The 14764-nt window shown below is 37.0% G+C and overlaps 1 protein-coding gene across 1 annotated transcript; it reads left to right on the forward strand.

The window, feature by feature from the left end:
• The first annotated feature begins 10371 nt into the window (after window positions 1–10371).
• Window positions 10372–14558, forward strand: LOC139943125 (uncharacterized). The gene is made up of 5 exons (XM_071939942.1): window positions 10372–10465; window positions 10777–10994; window positions 11339–11559; window positions 11936–12095; window positions 12837–14558. The coding sequence occupies exons 1-5, from the start codon at window positions 10383–10385 to the stop codon at window positions 13025–13027; spliced, it is 873 nt and encodes a 290-aa protein (XP_071796043.1). The 5' UTR covers window positions 10372–10382; the 3' UTR covers window positions 13028–14558.
• The last annotated feature ends 206 nt before the right edge of the window (window positions 14559–14764 follow it).

Here is a 14764-nt window from a genome sequence, read left to right on the forward strand (position 1 = left end):
GAGGTTAAATTTGCATCGGGGATAAATAAAATTAATTTTATTTTTTTACCCAAACACTGGTGTGTGTTAGCACTGTATAATCAGTACTTTTCCGAGTCCTGTGAAATAAATACCACAGGCATATTACTCGGGTGGGATTCGAACCCACGACCCTTGCAATTCTAAAGTAGTATTAATCAATGTGTGTTGCATATTGCACATTTTCAAATCAAAAATGTATTATTGTCATTGCCTTTAAGAAACTACATGTTGAGAAGTTGCTTCTGTTTCATTGTGCTTAATTGTGTTTAACTTAAATTTAAATGTGTGGAACCTAGATTAGAAAAAAAGTAAAACAAGACAATCTTAAAAACTATAAACAAGCTAAATTCAAGGACAACAAATGAAAATGGGTCCGAAGAAATTGTTGCAAAGATCAATACAACAATATCCATTCTCAAAATAAAATTGAAGTGTTGTATACATTTGATGAAGCAGATATATCATTAACAATGAACTGCTAACTACAACATTATTGTGTTGTTGTCAGAGTTTTTAAGTTATTAAATTATAGAAGAATTTTAGATTTAGTACGAACAAAAAAAAATATGACTGAAGCCGTGTTCTTATCAAGGGATACAAAACTATCGATCAGAGAAACTGATTGGAATGTAAAGAACATTACAACAGCCGATTTCCTTTTCAGGAATAATCAAAATGTGGATAACACATTAATTGTGAACCGCTGATTTACACAAGTTGTTGAGCGTTTAAGAAAGTAAGTTTTGAAGAATGTCATTATCTTTTATTTTACTTAATTGCAAATTTATCTGTGTAAGCTTCAGGTAGAAATTAAATATTAAATGACTATAATCGTTTACTCATCCAAGGATACAACCAAAATATGGATCAGAAAATATAATTTAAAACATGAGTTCAACAGCAACAATCAATGCTGGAATATTTCGCATGTGGTTTACAGTTGATGAAGGGATTGACACATTAAGTTAGAAGTGGTAGTTGAAACATTTGTCGTTGGGAGAGTGTTGAAAAAAGTACATACTGAAGAAGGTTGATCTCTTGTAATATGCTTAATTGTCTTTATCTGTTTTACATATGTGTTTATCTTAGATTCGAACAAAACTTATTTTATGTCAATAAACATGTACTCATCCGAAAAAAAAAAAAAAAAAAAAAAAAAAAAAACGGTTGATAATAAATAATTGCAAAGATCAGTAAAACAGCAACACTCCATTTCAGGAATAATCGCTGACGTGGTTTAAGATTTAAAAATCACATCACTTGTGATCTGCTAATTAAACAAAAAATTGTTAGAATGTTTAAGAAAGTATATTATTTTGAAGATAGTTGTTTTCTTTAAAAAAATCTTAACTTTCTGCATTTGTTTTTTTTCTTTGTGGACCTTAGATTAGAAAAAAAATATATATAAGATGATTATCATCTTATTAGATGGTTATAAAAGTTACGCAGCCAAGTAAACAAACATAAGGGTCAGAAGATCAGAAGAAATGAATGCAACTAACAGTAAAACAGCAACGAAGTCCTTTGTTTAGCACTAAAAGTTTGATTTAAACAATATATGAAGCAGATCTCAACTTTGCGGACTGCAATTGTTTTACATGTGTAGTTGTTGGTGTGTTTAAGAATGAAATTGTTACGAATGTTTTTTTTGTTTTTTTAATTAATCGTGCAACTCTTAATTTATTATAAGTTAGCCTTATATATAAAACAAAACACAAACCTGTTGAAATATTTAAAACGTTTACTCATACATGGCCTTTTTCAGAACTATGGAACCTAAGACAATACAAAACGCCGCTACTAAGCGGTTTAGAGCTTAGAACCTAAGTTGTACAAGTTGTCTTAGTACGTAAGACACTACATTATTTGCTACTCTTACCAATGAGTAAACTGGTACATATAAGTGTGACGTTTAATTTTGTTGTGATCAATTACCGAACTTTGCGCCCAATGAGGCTGCCGGCAATGCACCTCTAAATGATCAGCAACAATGCGATTTGATAACAAAATAAAATACCGTCATAAATGGCTCTTACTCTTAACACCATCTGTAACGCCCAAAGTCAGGAAACTTTGTTTCTGTTAGTTGAGGGCGCTGTTTGGGTCGAGCTTATGCTTCTGGGTACTAACAGCCATGGTTTAGTTCCACGATTTGTTCCTAGTCAAGGCCCATTTTTTTCGCCCGAAGTTTACATTCCCGCCAAGGTTTTTTAAACGGTATGTTCATTGATTTTATTGCCACTACATTATAGAGCTGATTGAGTGATGGTGTTATATTTAGTTACTGATTTGAAACCTAACATATTTTTTTTGACAAACCGTTTAATTTGGTTGCACATATAAATGGGGAATGTTATTCGGGTTCTTACATGCATAATTTCATTGGCTGGTACACACAGGGTATATGCTAGTCAGTTGCTAATAATATTGTGTTTAAGTGGTAATTCTAGCCCTGGGTTTTATATGTCAAAGTTAGTATATGACTCGCTTCATTCCATTCACTCCGTGCACACGGGTCAATGTAAACATTGCTCTTATTCATACATTCATTTGCATAATTATTAGGGTAGTTTGTGTCAGGTCCAATTTGTACAATCACTGAGTATTTCTCGTGACATATAATTTCGTTTCTATTTTCATTGTAGTTAATCTGTGATGGTCTCCATGTCAACTAGGTTTATTAACCAGAAGAAGAATTATTAAAGAAACTGGATGTCTTGAACTCGAAGCACAGCATTTTTTTTTTTTACTTTTGTAGATCAGCCATCAATCATTCTGCCGAAAAAAAGTACGGATACGCAATTATATATTTGAAAATACCGACAATTAAAAGCTATTCTTCTTTAAAGGCACATGGAAATATAATTTTCTTTTCTTCAAACATTAGAGTATTTGTTAATGAACATTACAATATGTCTGTGAGTAATCGTTTTTAATAACGATTTATATGTTTACACAAAATAGATAAAGTTGTTTTGGGGTGACTTCCCCGCCAACCCCTTTTGTGACTTCAATCTATGCAGACGTTGCCTCAATCGAACATCGAACACACGTACGTGCAAGTACATGCAAGTCCTAGTCGTGAGTTCGTACGTTTCGAAAAAAGAAAAATTATTGCATTTTTCCGGCAATGTCGACCAGGTGTATTGCTGCTGGATGCAGCAAAACAACTAAAGATAGGGTCAGTTTGCAAAGGGGTCCGGTCCGACGTCTTTTTCAGCACTTCGATCCGTCGTGCTTTGAGAATCCGGAAAACACCGCACATTTTGACATGAAGAGAAAAGTTATTTTCTAAAACATGACGCCACCCCAACAATTTTTCCAGATAACTGGAACTCGAATAAGATACCTGAAAGACGTGACGAACCTTAATAAGCAGTTGCCTTACGTGAACAAAATCGGGTATTGTTCCAACTGTGAGGGCATCTTTAGCTTGCGCTAATCGTCACTATTTTGTGTTGGCACTGCATGCGATTCACCGTCCCCACAGCAGCCATACAGTGCGTGCATTTTGCTTCGTGACCGTAGTTTTGTAGGTACGTAAGCATCATACCGATCGGGTATCAAGACGCAGTGTACGGGGCCAGACTATACAATTTCTCTTCAAATATCGCGCCTCGATTGACGTCACGAACAGCGCCCTCTCGGGTCGGGCTTTCTTTTAAATTGGTGAATAAAATGGAAACTAATTTTGTAGAACCTTAGCTCCTTGTTTATTTATGTTCCACTCATCAAAACACATATTTTAGTGACAAAAGCTTTATTTTGACAAAATACCACTTCCAGGTGACTTAAATGCATTCATTGGTAGGTATACATAAGACGACGATGTTGTAATTGAATGTGTTACAAACAACCAAATGCATTGTTACTAAAGCTGTAATGGACCGTGCAAGTGTCGCTCGTTTTCGCAGGTTTGACCAACTAAAATTCGGTTTGTCATTAATGGCTACGCACTGAAAATACTTGAATACACTCTTAGAGGATTTTGGTACTTTTTTAACACAGCACACAATGTTCACATTATTTACAGTTAAATTTTAACCGTAAAATATCAGTTGCTGAGGTGCTGTAGTTTTTGAGAAATTAGTAAAACATTGTCATGAAAATACGTTTACAGGCTAAAATAATGTTCGTCTCATGATCACTGAGACGAATATTATTCTTATTACATTGTTTTACTCATTTCTCAAAAACAACAGCACCTCAGCAAGTAATATTTTCAGGGAAGCTTTCTACTATCATTATTGTCAAGCTGTGGACATTGTGTTTTTTGTGCTACAAAAAGTACATAGACCCTTTATCTTGCACGGTCTCTAGATGTACCTGAGCATTCTGGATTGAATAACCATTGTTGTGAGAATAACCATTGTTGTGAGAAAATAAACCAAAGCATTGATAAAAGTGAACAGATGTCTTTGATTGAATTTGAGTAAACGGTGTTCATTTGTCAAAGTTATGTTATGAGAAATTGTTTAACGATGTCGTTTGAACAATGTATTTAAGATACAGGCGTAACTTTATTGATAGTACATGATATGAGTAATCAGACAAAATAAAAGGAAACAACCTTGGACGAAGACATGCTTACTTAGAACAGACTAAAATAATGTTAAAAAGCTAAACCTGTTACACAAAATAGTACTTACATCCCAGATAGCAAGCACACGTTGGGCCAATGTTGGCACACGAGTAGTTTTGTTGGTACACGGTCGGTGTCGGTTGAATTACTTTGGGCCGACGATGTCCCAATGTAAGAAGAGAATTGTTTTCTGTTGGCTTGGTTTTAATCATTGGCCCAACGTTGGCACGATTTGTATCTTCCTTCGTAAAAAGCACATGCGTTGGACCAACGTTGGCCAAACACCATTGGCTCTAGGTTGGCGTAATAACAAAGTTGGTTAAATGTTGGCCCATAGTTGGCCCAAATTGGTTTGTTTTAAGAGAAGTCACAGTGGGCCTTCTGTTGGCGCATTTCTTTGTTATGATAATCTTATCTACGTTGGCCCCATATCGCTAAAATTATGTAATTGGCCCAACATTGGCACGATTTGTATCTTACTTCGTTAAAAGCACATGCGTCGGACCAACGTTGGCCAAACACCATTGGCTCTAGGTTGGCGTTGTAAGAAAGTTGGTTAAATGTTGGCCCAATATTGGTCTGTGATCAGAGAAGTCACCGTGGGCCCTCTGTTGGCGCAGTTATTTGTAATGATGATCTTATCTACGTTTGCCCCATATCGCTAAAATTATGTAGTTGGCCCAACATTGGCACGATTTGTATCTTCCTTCGTTAAAAGCACATGCGTTGGACCAACGTTGGCGAAACACCATTGGATCTAGGTTGGCGTAATAAGAAAGTTGGTTAAATGTTGGCCCATAGTTGGCCCAAATTGGTTTGTTTTAAGAGAAGTCACCTTGGGCCCTCTGTTGGCGCAGTTTAGGATGATCTAACCTGCGGCGACCGTACCCTATCGCTTTTGGCCAAAATGTTTACACGATTTGTATAATTATTCATTCATTAAAAGCAAGGGCGTTGTACCAACGTTGGTCAAACATTAATGGCTCTAGGTTGGCCTGTTAAGAGAGTTAGGCACCATGCCTCAGTGTTGAGCCAGTTGGCGCAGTTGTGTTGAAATGGCTTATAGGGCAGTGGTTGGTCCAATGTTGGGCGGTTGGTTGTTGGGAATTGTGCAAAGATTTTACTGTAGTGTTGGCCCAAAGTAGGCCCGTACAAAATGTTGGCGCTGTATTTTGCAAGCGAAACTTAGGCCAAATTCATTAAGAGAACCTGACATTCTATCCAGTTTAGGTTGGATGATGTAAGTCAAATCAATGAATATAATTAAAGTGTATTCAGTGCACACTGCCTGGCGCACTGCAAGTACTGTATGCAAAGAATGAACCGCGCCAGCCATCATTTTTAATGTAATACATTCTCAGTTTGGAAAAACGCCAAGACAATTCGCGCGCTAACCCGATGTTGCATATAGCCGGCCGCATCACGTACGGGTTAATTACAGTGTGTGGTGTTCAACAGAATTGAATCGCACTCTCCTCACACTTGGCATACTGTCATACAAAGCACTTGCACTTCAACTGCAAAGATCGATTCCAGTTGTGTTTTATGGGGTCAAATTTTACGAGGTATGTACATGTTTTTATATAAACAAAGAAGTGAAATCAATGCCTTTGAAACCATGTACTACAAGTACATAAGGAACACTTTACCGATATTCATAAATTAAGTTGTACGAACTAAACGTCATTTTACTTTGCAAGATTTGAGACAAATAGCTCCATTAATTAGACACTGGGCGACCATTCATTTCATTCACTTCAGTAAAAACATGATGTAGTTGGCCACTTTGAAAAGCTTTTCTATTAAAAATGTACGGGGCGTCTTACTGGACAAAACGAAGGAAAATAAGAGAGAGGGTTGCGGCGCACCTTGATGACATTGTTTGTGAAACTGATGATGTTTGTGTTGGCTTATACTACTCATCGGTGTCTGATGATGTTGTAGCTTCATCGGTAGTGATCAAGTCTTCAGTGGGATATGAAAATGAAAGTGACGGGGAATCCACAAATAACGAACAGTCCGAGGAAACATCTAGTACTCCCAGTAGGGAAAGTAGTCCTACTAACTTTGAAGATTTTGATTTGAGCAGTATTGCAACTGATTTTGATTTGTACTCATTACACAGCAGCTTTCTTGGTAGTGATTCTGAACATGATTCTGAACATGATTCTGATTCTGAACATGATTCTGAAAGGGACAAACAGAGGAATTTTATCAATGAAATTTCAGATTGGGCAACTAATTACAAAATTCCATTGTCTGCTTTGGGGTCCTTGCAACATATATTAAAACCACATTTTCCATTAATGCCTAAGGATCCAAGAAGTTTGCTACACACGAGAACTTTGTACGATGTGAAGGAGTTAGCTGGTGGGAAATATTATCATTTTGGAATTGAACACAATGTAATAAACAAAATACAGTCTCATCCAGAAATCATGAATGGAGAAGGACTTTTGGATTTACAAATTAACATCGACGGACTTCCAATATTTAGAAGTACCAGCACTCAGTTCTGGCCCATTTTGGGTTGCTTGGAGAGCTGCAAAGAGCCATTTACAATAGCATTATTCGTAGGTTCTAAAAAGCCAAATAACCTTGAACAGTACTTGTACGATTTTAAGGAGGAAGTTGTAAAATTAAAAGATGATGGGTTTGCTTTTAATGGAAAGAGCTTCACCATAAATGTCTCCTCAGTCATTTGTGATACCCCAGCAAGATCGTACATCAAAAATGTAAAAGGATGTACTGGTTACCATGGTTGTGACAAGTGCTGGGTAGAGGGCGAGTGGCTTAATAAAATAATATATCCAGAGTGTGATGCTAAACTGAGAACAGATGATGAATTTGCAAAAATGGTTGACGAAGAACATCATCATGGGCCCAGTCCATTGCGGGAAACAGGGCTGGGGTTAGTCTCTGGTTTCCCATTAGACTACATGCACTTAGTGTGTTTGGGTGTGACCAAACGTTTAATGCTTCTTTTAATCAAAGGCCCTCTGGCATGTAGAATGCAGAGTCGCAAAATCGGTTATATATCAGAAGCTCTGACCAAAATCAGAAATAATGTGCCTAAAGAATTTGGGAGGCGTCCAAGATCACTGAGTGAAATTGACCGTTGGAAAGCGACAGAGTTCCGCCAACTGCTGTTGTACACTGGAATGCTAGTTTTAAAGGACAGGGTAAAAATTAAAGTATACAAACACTTTCTTATTCTGTCGGTGGGTATGCACATTCTTTTAAGTCCTGCTCTGTGCCAAACCTACAATGATTATGCACGGGAACTGCTACTTACATTTGTAAAACAGTTTGAAGAATTGTATGGAAGAAATCAACTTGTATACAATGTGCATGGTTTGTTACATTTAGCAGAAGATGTAAAGCGTTTTGGCCCACTGGATAGAATTTCAAGTTTTCCATATGAGAACTATCTTCATAAGCTGAAGCGCCTTATTAGGAAACCATCATTCCCCCTTGAACAGGTCATTCGCCGGCTATCAGAAGATAGTAATGGCCCACGCAAACAGTGTCCTTGTAGTTCGCAAGTGAGCCAGTCCAAATGCATGAAAGAACACATGAACGGTCCTCTGCCGCCCAACTTCCATAGTTGCAAGCAATTTAAAGAACTCCATCTTAGCTCTTGCCACATCTCTCTATCCCCAAATGATAGTTGCATATCTGTAGCAGAAGGTGTGGGTGTTGTAAGAAATATTCTGCAGGATAATGAAATATTTGTTGTTTATGAGTTGTTTCAAAGCATGGAGAACTTTTTTGAATATCCTCTACCCTCCAGTTGTTTGGGAATACACAAAGTTGATTGTCTTGAGGACACACTTCATACATGCTCAGTGAAAGAAATTAAACATAAATGTGCTATCTTTCCCTGTGAAAACGGGCACATGGTTGTTGGTCTAAATCATCAAGTAAGGTAAATAAAACACTTCCACGGTATCTCCAATCTGGTATCTAGTGTACATAATTTTAAGACTGTATAACATTACAAATGTACGTAAAGGCAAAAACTCTAGATTTAGATGTAATATTCTCTCGCTGTACAGATACTATTTGTGTTCATGATTCTCTTTGAAACTTTGCTTGCCAAAGTACACACAACATGACTGAAGACGAGTAAAACAAGAATTAGAAAACAACGAAATTCCAATATCAATATTGGTAAAGTGGAAAGGTCTTGTGTTTTGTATGTAACATGGTTTTCAAAGTTAATTTTAGTTCACTTACCAGTTTTGTGAATGGCAATCATATCCGCACAATACTCTCAGTTTAAATAGCAAAAACATTTTACATTTTTTCACACTTTTTTTTAATAGAAGTTATGTATGCAGTTGTTGAGTTTGTTGATGAGGGCTCAGTGTCCCTTGTGCCAGAAAGCTGGCTGAGCAAGCAGGATACATGTGTAAAGTGGCCTTCATGTTACAAGTCACAAACTCGAATTGACAAGGCTGTTCAAAAGTGTGAACCACCAAACAATGATTTTGATCAGTATCCATGCCGTTTGATGTTAAAAACAGGTAAGAATTTGTATATTTATTTATTTTTCATCTGAATTAATCATCAGTGTCACTATCATCCATTTCATTTCCCTATTGGTTTCTTTGTTTTCTACTTTTAGGTCATAGAAACATTGTCCCCCTAAACAAAGTTGCATACACTGCAATTTTTGTAAGCCAGTTAAATAACTACGTTGTATCTAAGCACATACTGTTTTGTTTTTATCACCCAAGTACTTGTTGTGTTCCGACACACAGGTGGGGAAGTCATATAAACTAAGAATTATCTATACTATTAAAAGGAAATGCATTTCGAAGTGTGCCATTGTGTTTATATACTCTTTAGTAAAAAGGAGGTAATTCTGATTTCAAGTTAAATAAATTTCCAACGTTTCCGCATGTGACCCCTTAGATTTGGCTGACTCAGGCAACACAAATCTGGTCCAGAATATCTGCCTTCAAAATGGGCGTGTCATCGTTTTACAAACTAAATGTTGTTGACACTTTTAGACCAATTTCATTTGCTCATAACTACTTATATTTGTAGAGAATATTGAAAACTCTACAAATAATAAGTTTGAATTTTGACAACCCCCCCCCCCAAAAAAAAATCTTTACTTTGTTTGAGTTTGTGGGATAAAACTATGTTTTAAATATTTTAGGTGAAATCTAAAGAGGTCACGTGGGGACCCATTATGTGACTTATGAAATGACCTAATTTGTTGCCCCCCCCCCCATATGTTTATATATATATATATATATAAATGTGGTTTATTATTTGATGTGTATATAAAACAAGGTGGAGATAGCCTTAGCTTTCGATCCAAACCGGACCTTTGTCATATATGTGTATATATCGTCGTGTGCCCGGTAGAAGGGCATAAGGCCTTACGCCCTACTACCGGGCACACAAAGTACTGTTTTTCAGCAATGAAAGGGCGTAAACAACAAAATGGCTCCTCTGACAAAAAATATGGTATAAATGTTAGATTTGTGTTGCTAGAATTACCCCAAAGACATGTTTTCTCATTCCCATACAGAATTTAAACTTCCTATATTTATTAATACATGGCAGAAAACAGATCAAACTTTCGCACTCAGTTTTCATGAAACCCGATTTTGCACATTAACTGCTTACGTCCTTTTAACGGGAACTTTTCCTTAGGTCCTTTTACCGGGCATTCGACGATATATATAAAAATAATCTGGATTGGAGTTACCCAAAAAGAATATCTTCATTTTTTTCTGTTCTAGCTTCGTATGAAAAAGGAATGGCTAAGGTCAGACGAGCACAGGAAACATCTGACCTGGCTACAGATGCAGAGACAGAAATGCCTCCGAAGAGAAAAGCAAGGTAAGTTTAAAAATGTTCTGGTAAATTTAACATCCAACAGTAACTGAATTACTTGGGTACTGATTACTCATGTTTATTTGACAGGTATGAGTAATGCATAGGCCCATTCCTGTATACACCATCTACACTAAACATTTAATGCAAGGAGCATCTCACCAAGCCAACGAAACAACTAAAGCGATTTTATAAATGGGGGATCCCATGTCTCATTTTTGAAATGTTTTCCCTGAAATACGAGTCTCATTCACAAAGTTATATTTGATGTGATACTGATTCAATGGTGAAGTAACAATTTTCTCAAAAATCTTCAGACCAAACCCACGATACCAGCAAGACTCATCATCTGATGAAGATGTAACTGAGAGAGTATTCAATTCAACCCCAAGTCAGTCATCTAGCCATCAGTCCGTCTCAACAAAAACACCGGTTACGTCATCTTCCCCAATTAGGCTTCCATCTCCACCTACAACCTTGCTTAGGTCAGGAACACCACCAGTAAAGAGTGTTATCCGCCCTATTGGCTGTACAGGTACTGTTAAAAATTATTTGTGTGGGTATCTGGAACTATTGCAATTAAACAATTCTTTTAATTCAGTCCCTTTACAAGTATTTGTTTTAAAAATATTCAGAATTGTAGTTTCTATTAATAAAAACAAGACAAGAATAATGTGTTGTCAAACACAAATGCCCGCTGATCTTGACCTTGAATAATGACCTTGTCCTTTGAATAAAGACACAATCCCAGAACAATCCACGCACTAAGTTTTGAGTCACTCGCAAAGGCTTCTTGAGTTATCACTTGGAAAATTGATTGTACTGACACACACACATAATTTGATACAGATGATGAAAAGTATATTTTTTTTTCACCAGCAACTGAGAAGAAGATCATGACTTTGATAGAAGAACAAAAGATGATAGCTGCAGAAAACAGAGCGATTCTCGTTCAGATCCTGAGAAGGTTAGAGAGCAACACACAGCAGGAATCAGAGAGTGGTGGGCTACCTGAAGGAGTAAAGTTTCCTTTAAACCTAGTGAAGGATGTCAGAGATCTGGAAGCTCTTCTTCACAACTTTGAAAAGGAGAAGCGTTTGGTAAGTGAAATAAAAGATAAAATAAAAACAAATACTGCATTTGTATTTTGAAAGAATCTGTTGCTTACAGAAGTAATGTTTAGACTTCATGTCAAAATACCAACATCTATTATAAAGGAATAGAATGTAAAGAATTTGTTTGCAAAGAATTAAGTAAAGTAATTCCTTTTTTTACAAGTGTTTGGAATAAATGTATTGAACAAAGACTCATCAACTTTGTGGTCACCTTTCCAAGGTTATGTTGTGTAAGGGGTGTTGTGCGCGTGGTTGATAAATCAAAACAAGTACTTGTAGTCCAATTTTCGTTTTGCACAATCAGCACAAAATTGTAAAAGGCTGGCATTGCTAACTGTCCTTATTGTGGTTTATCGGAGAGGTGACATATTTGTCAACAATTGGAGGAGACAACCTGGCAAACACTGTGAGGAGAATTCTGTCCTGCACAATGACAAATGATCTCGCTCGACAATTTAACTGGATTGGGAAAGGTACCAAGGAAGCATTCAGCAAGCTTCGCTTGGTCAATGTGATTCAACGTAAGTAAGCTTTGAAAATTTAATGACCTATTGAATGAATTTAGATGTGCCCTGGTTTGAAAATCTTAAATTTCCCTGCTCGGAAAAATAACAATATATTTGCATTTACATTCCAGTCTGAAAGCTTACTGGTTGTTCAGTTAAAGTTTATACCAGAGCTGGTCCATTACATAACTATTTCTTAAAGAACTACTACTAAAATGATTAAAGGCAGTGGACACTTTTGGTAATTACTCCAAATAATTATTGGCATAAACCTTTTTTGGTGGCGAGTAATGGGGAGAGATTGATAGTATAAAACATTGTGAGGAACGGCTCCCTCTGAAGTGCCATAGTTTTCGAGAAAGAAGTAATTTTCCACGAATTTGAGTTCAAGGCCTCAAGTTTAGAACTTGAGGTCTCGAAATCAACCATCTAAACGCACACAACTTCATGTGACAAGGGTGTTTTTCTTTCTTTATTATCTTGCAAGTTCGATGACCGACTGAGCACAAATTTTCACAGGTTTGTTATTGTATGCATATGTTGATAAACTGTGAAGGCTTGTCTTTGACAATTACCAATAATGTCCACTGCCTTTAAAGGAAATATTAAAAGCCAACTGAGCACTTGGAGTCTCCACAAATAAAATAAGCTTCATCTGATTTTAATTTCAAATTAATACAAATTCAATAAAGTTAAAAAAATGTATCTTCTGTAATTGTAACAAGGTATGGACATTTTCTGTTCAATTCCATTTAGGCTCAGTTCGTAGAAATTCAGGAATGAGATCGGCCACCAACTCAGAGATAGACTCCGTCATAAAGGACTGGCTGAAGTATGCAAAGGATCGAGATGGCGGCAGAGCAAGACGAGCAGCGGTTCGCCAAGCAGCTATAGCCAGTGTCAGTCAAGAATCCACGGAGGATTACGGGTCCAGTGAAGAGAATTAAAACTGTTTCCTTTTTTGTTGTGGTAACCTCGACTTACCTGTTGACTAAAGCAGTACTTTATCATGTTTTGATGACCATTTTTATAAAACTTTTGACTTAAACTACTGTTTTGCGAAGAGAAAAACAATCTTATCTTGCCATATTAATTAATTTTTAATTGATACTGAAGCACATGAAAAGGTTTCATGGTCAATAATAAAGTGTTTAATTCCAACTTTTTCAAAAGTGCAAAACCAATTTATAATCAATAAGTAATCTTGCAACCTTCCAGTAGAAGTTTGCTTCATAGGCTTTATAAGACAAAACAGAACTCGCATTTTGTTTTTGGAAAATAATTGCAAAAAGGGTTTGTTGTGCCCGCCAAGTTCCCCTTTTACTTTGTTGTTTTTGCTGGGCTCATATTTTTTTTTTTTTTTTACTAAATGAGTATGAAAGCGTTAAAAGGACATACAAAAACAGATACGAATACAAAATAAGTCATAGTTGGGACTTGGTTTTTAAGATTATGAGTTAACTAAGTCATATTTATGCAGGCATAATTGTTAGAAAGTATAGAAGTCATAATTATGAATTAGGCCAACTCGTAGCTGTGAGATACTTTTTTGATTTGTTTCCCTCTGTGTCCCTTTAAACACTTCTGTACAAGAGGATCCACAAAGGTGTGTGCAAAAGAACTTTTGGTGACCATTAATTTGGACACAATTTGAAAAAAATGGACATTGCAGCATGCTTAATCGTGTTTTATGCTGTATCTTTTATTTGAACATTACATTTTGTCAACAGTTATGCAGAAAGACTGAAGTAAGGCTAAGGTTAATTTATTTTGCACAGTTGTGAAATTTGTTGTTTTGATATTAAACTTGAAAGTAAATAATTACTTCTGAATGATTAATTTTTGTTCTGGTATTGATGTACATCACACATTAGTGCTACAGATGGGCCAACGATTGCTATTGTCCATTGGCCCAGCGTCTAAAAATTACGTTGGGGCCGACAGGGACCCCACGCTTAGGCTACAGATGGGCCAACGATTGCCATCGTCCAATGGCCCAGCGTCTAAAAACTACGTTGGGGGCCGACAGGGACCCCACGCTTATGCTACAGATGAGCCAACGATTGCTATTGTCCATTGGCCCAGCGTCTCAAAACTACGTTGGGCCGACAGGGACCCCACCCTTGGGCTACATATGGGCCAACGATTGCTATTGTCCATTGGCCCGGCGTCTAAATGCTACGTTGGGCCGACAGGGACCCCACGCTTAGGCTACAGATGGGCCAACGATTGCTAGTGTTTATTGGCCCACCAGTAATTTACAACAGTTGGCCCAACGAAAAACACGCAGTTGGGGCAACCATAAAACTTTCGTTGGCCCAATAAAGAAGGCCCACGTTGGCCCCAGCATCTACCAACAAATGGGGCCAACCTCGCGCCGATGAGCAAATCCAAGTGGGGCCATCGTGGGTTGCCAACATTGGCCCAATTTCAAAAAACTAATGTTGGCCCAACGCGTAATTGCTATCTGGGATGGACTTAAGAGTAATGGGGTGAGGACGCATACAAATTAATTATTACACAAACAAATTTCATAATATATATTTGGTTTGCGGTAACACCATGTGTGTATCTACTTGCCAGGTAGAGTTGTTCTTAGAGAGCTGTCTAGACTTGATGACAAGTCGTTAGGCGCTGCCTATTTGTCTGCCTTTCATGCAACAGTCGCAGTGCGATGTTACACA

Source organism: Asterias amurensis, chromosome 10 (genome assembly GCF_032118995.1).
Source record: "Asterias amurensis chromosome 10, ASM3211899v1".
Classification (NCBI taxonomy): domain Eukaryota; kingdom Metazoa; phylum Echinodermata; class Asteroidea; order Forcipulatida; family Asteriidae; genus Asterias; species Asterias amurensis.

Excerpts from the sequence above, each read along its gene's own strand:
- LOC139943125 (XM_071939942.1), top strand. The coding sequence starts at position 10,383 with ATGGCTAAGGTCAGACGAGCACAGGAAACATCTGACCTGGCTACAGAT. Across the intron at positions 11,560-11,935 it reads TTGAAAAGGAGAAGCGTTTG|GTGACATATTTGTCAACAAT; the intron begins GTAAGTGAAATA and ends TTTATCGGAGAG. Across the intron at positions 12,096-12,836 it reads CTTGGTCAATGTGATTCAAC|GCTCAGTTCGTAGAAATTCA; the intron begins GTAAGTAAGCTT and ends AATTCCATTTAG.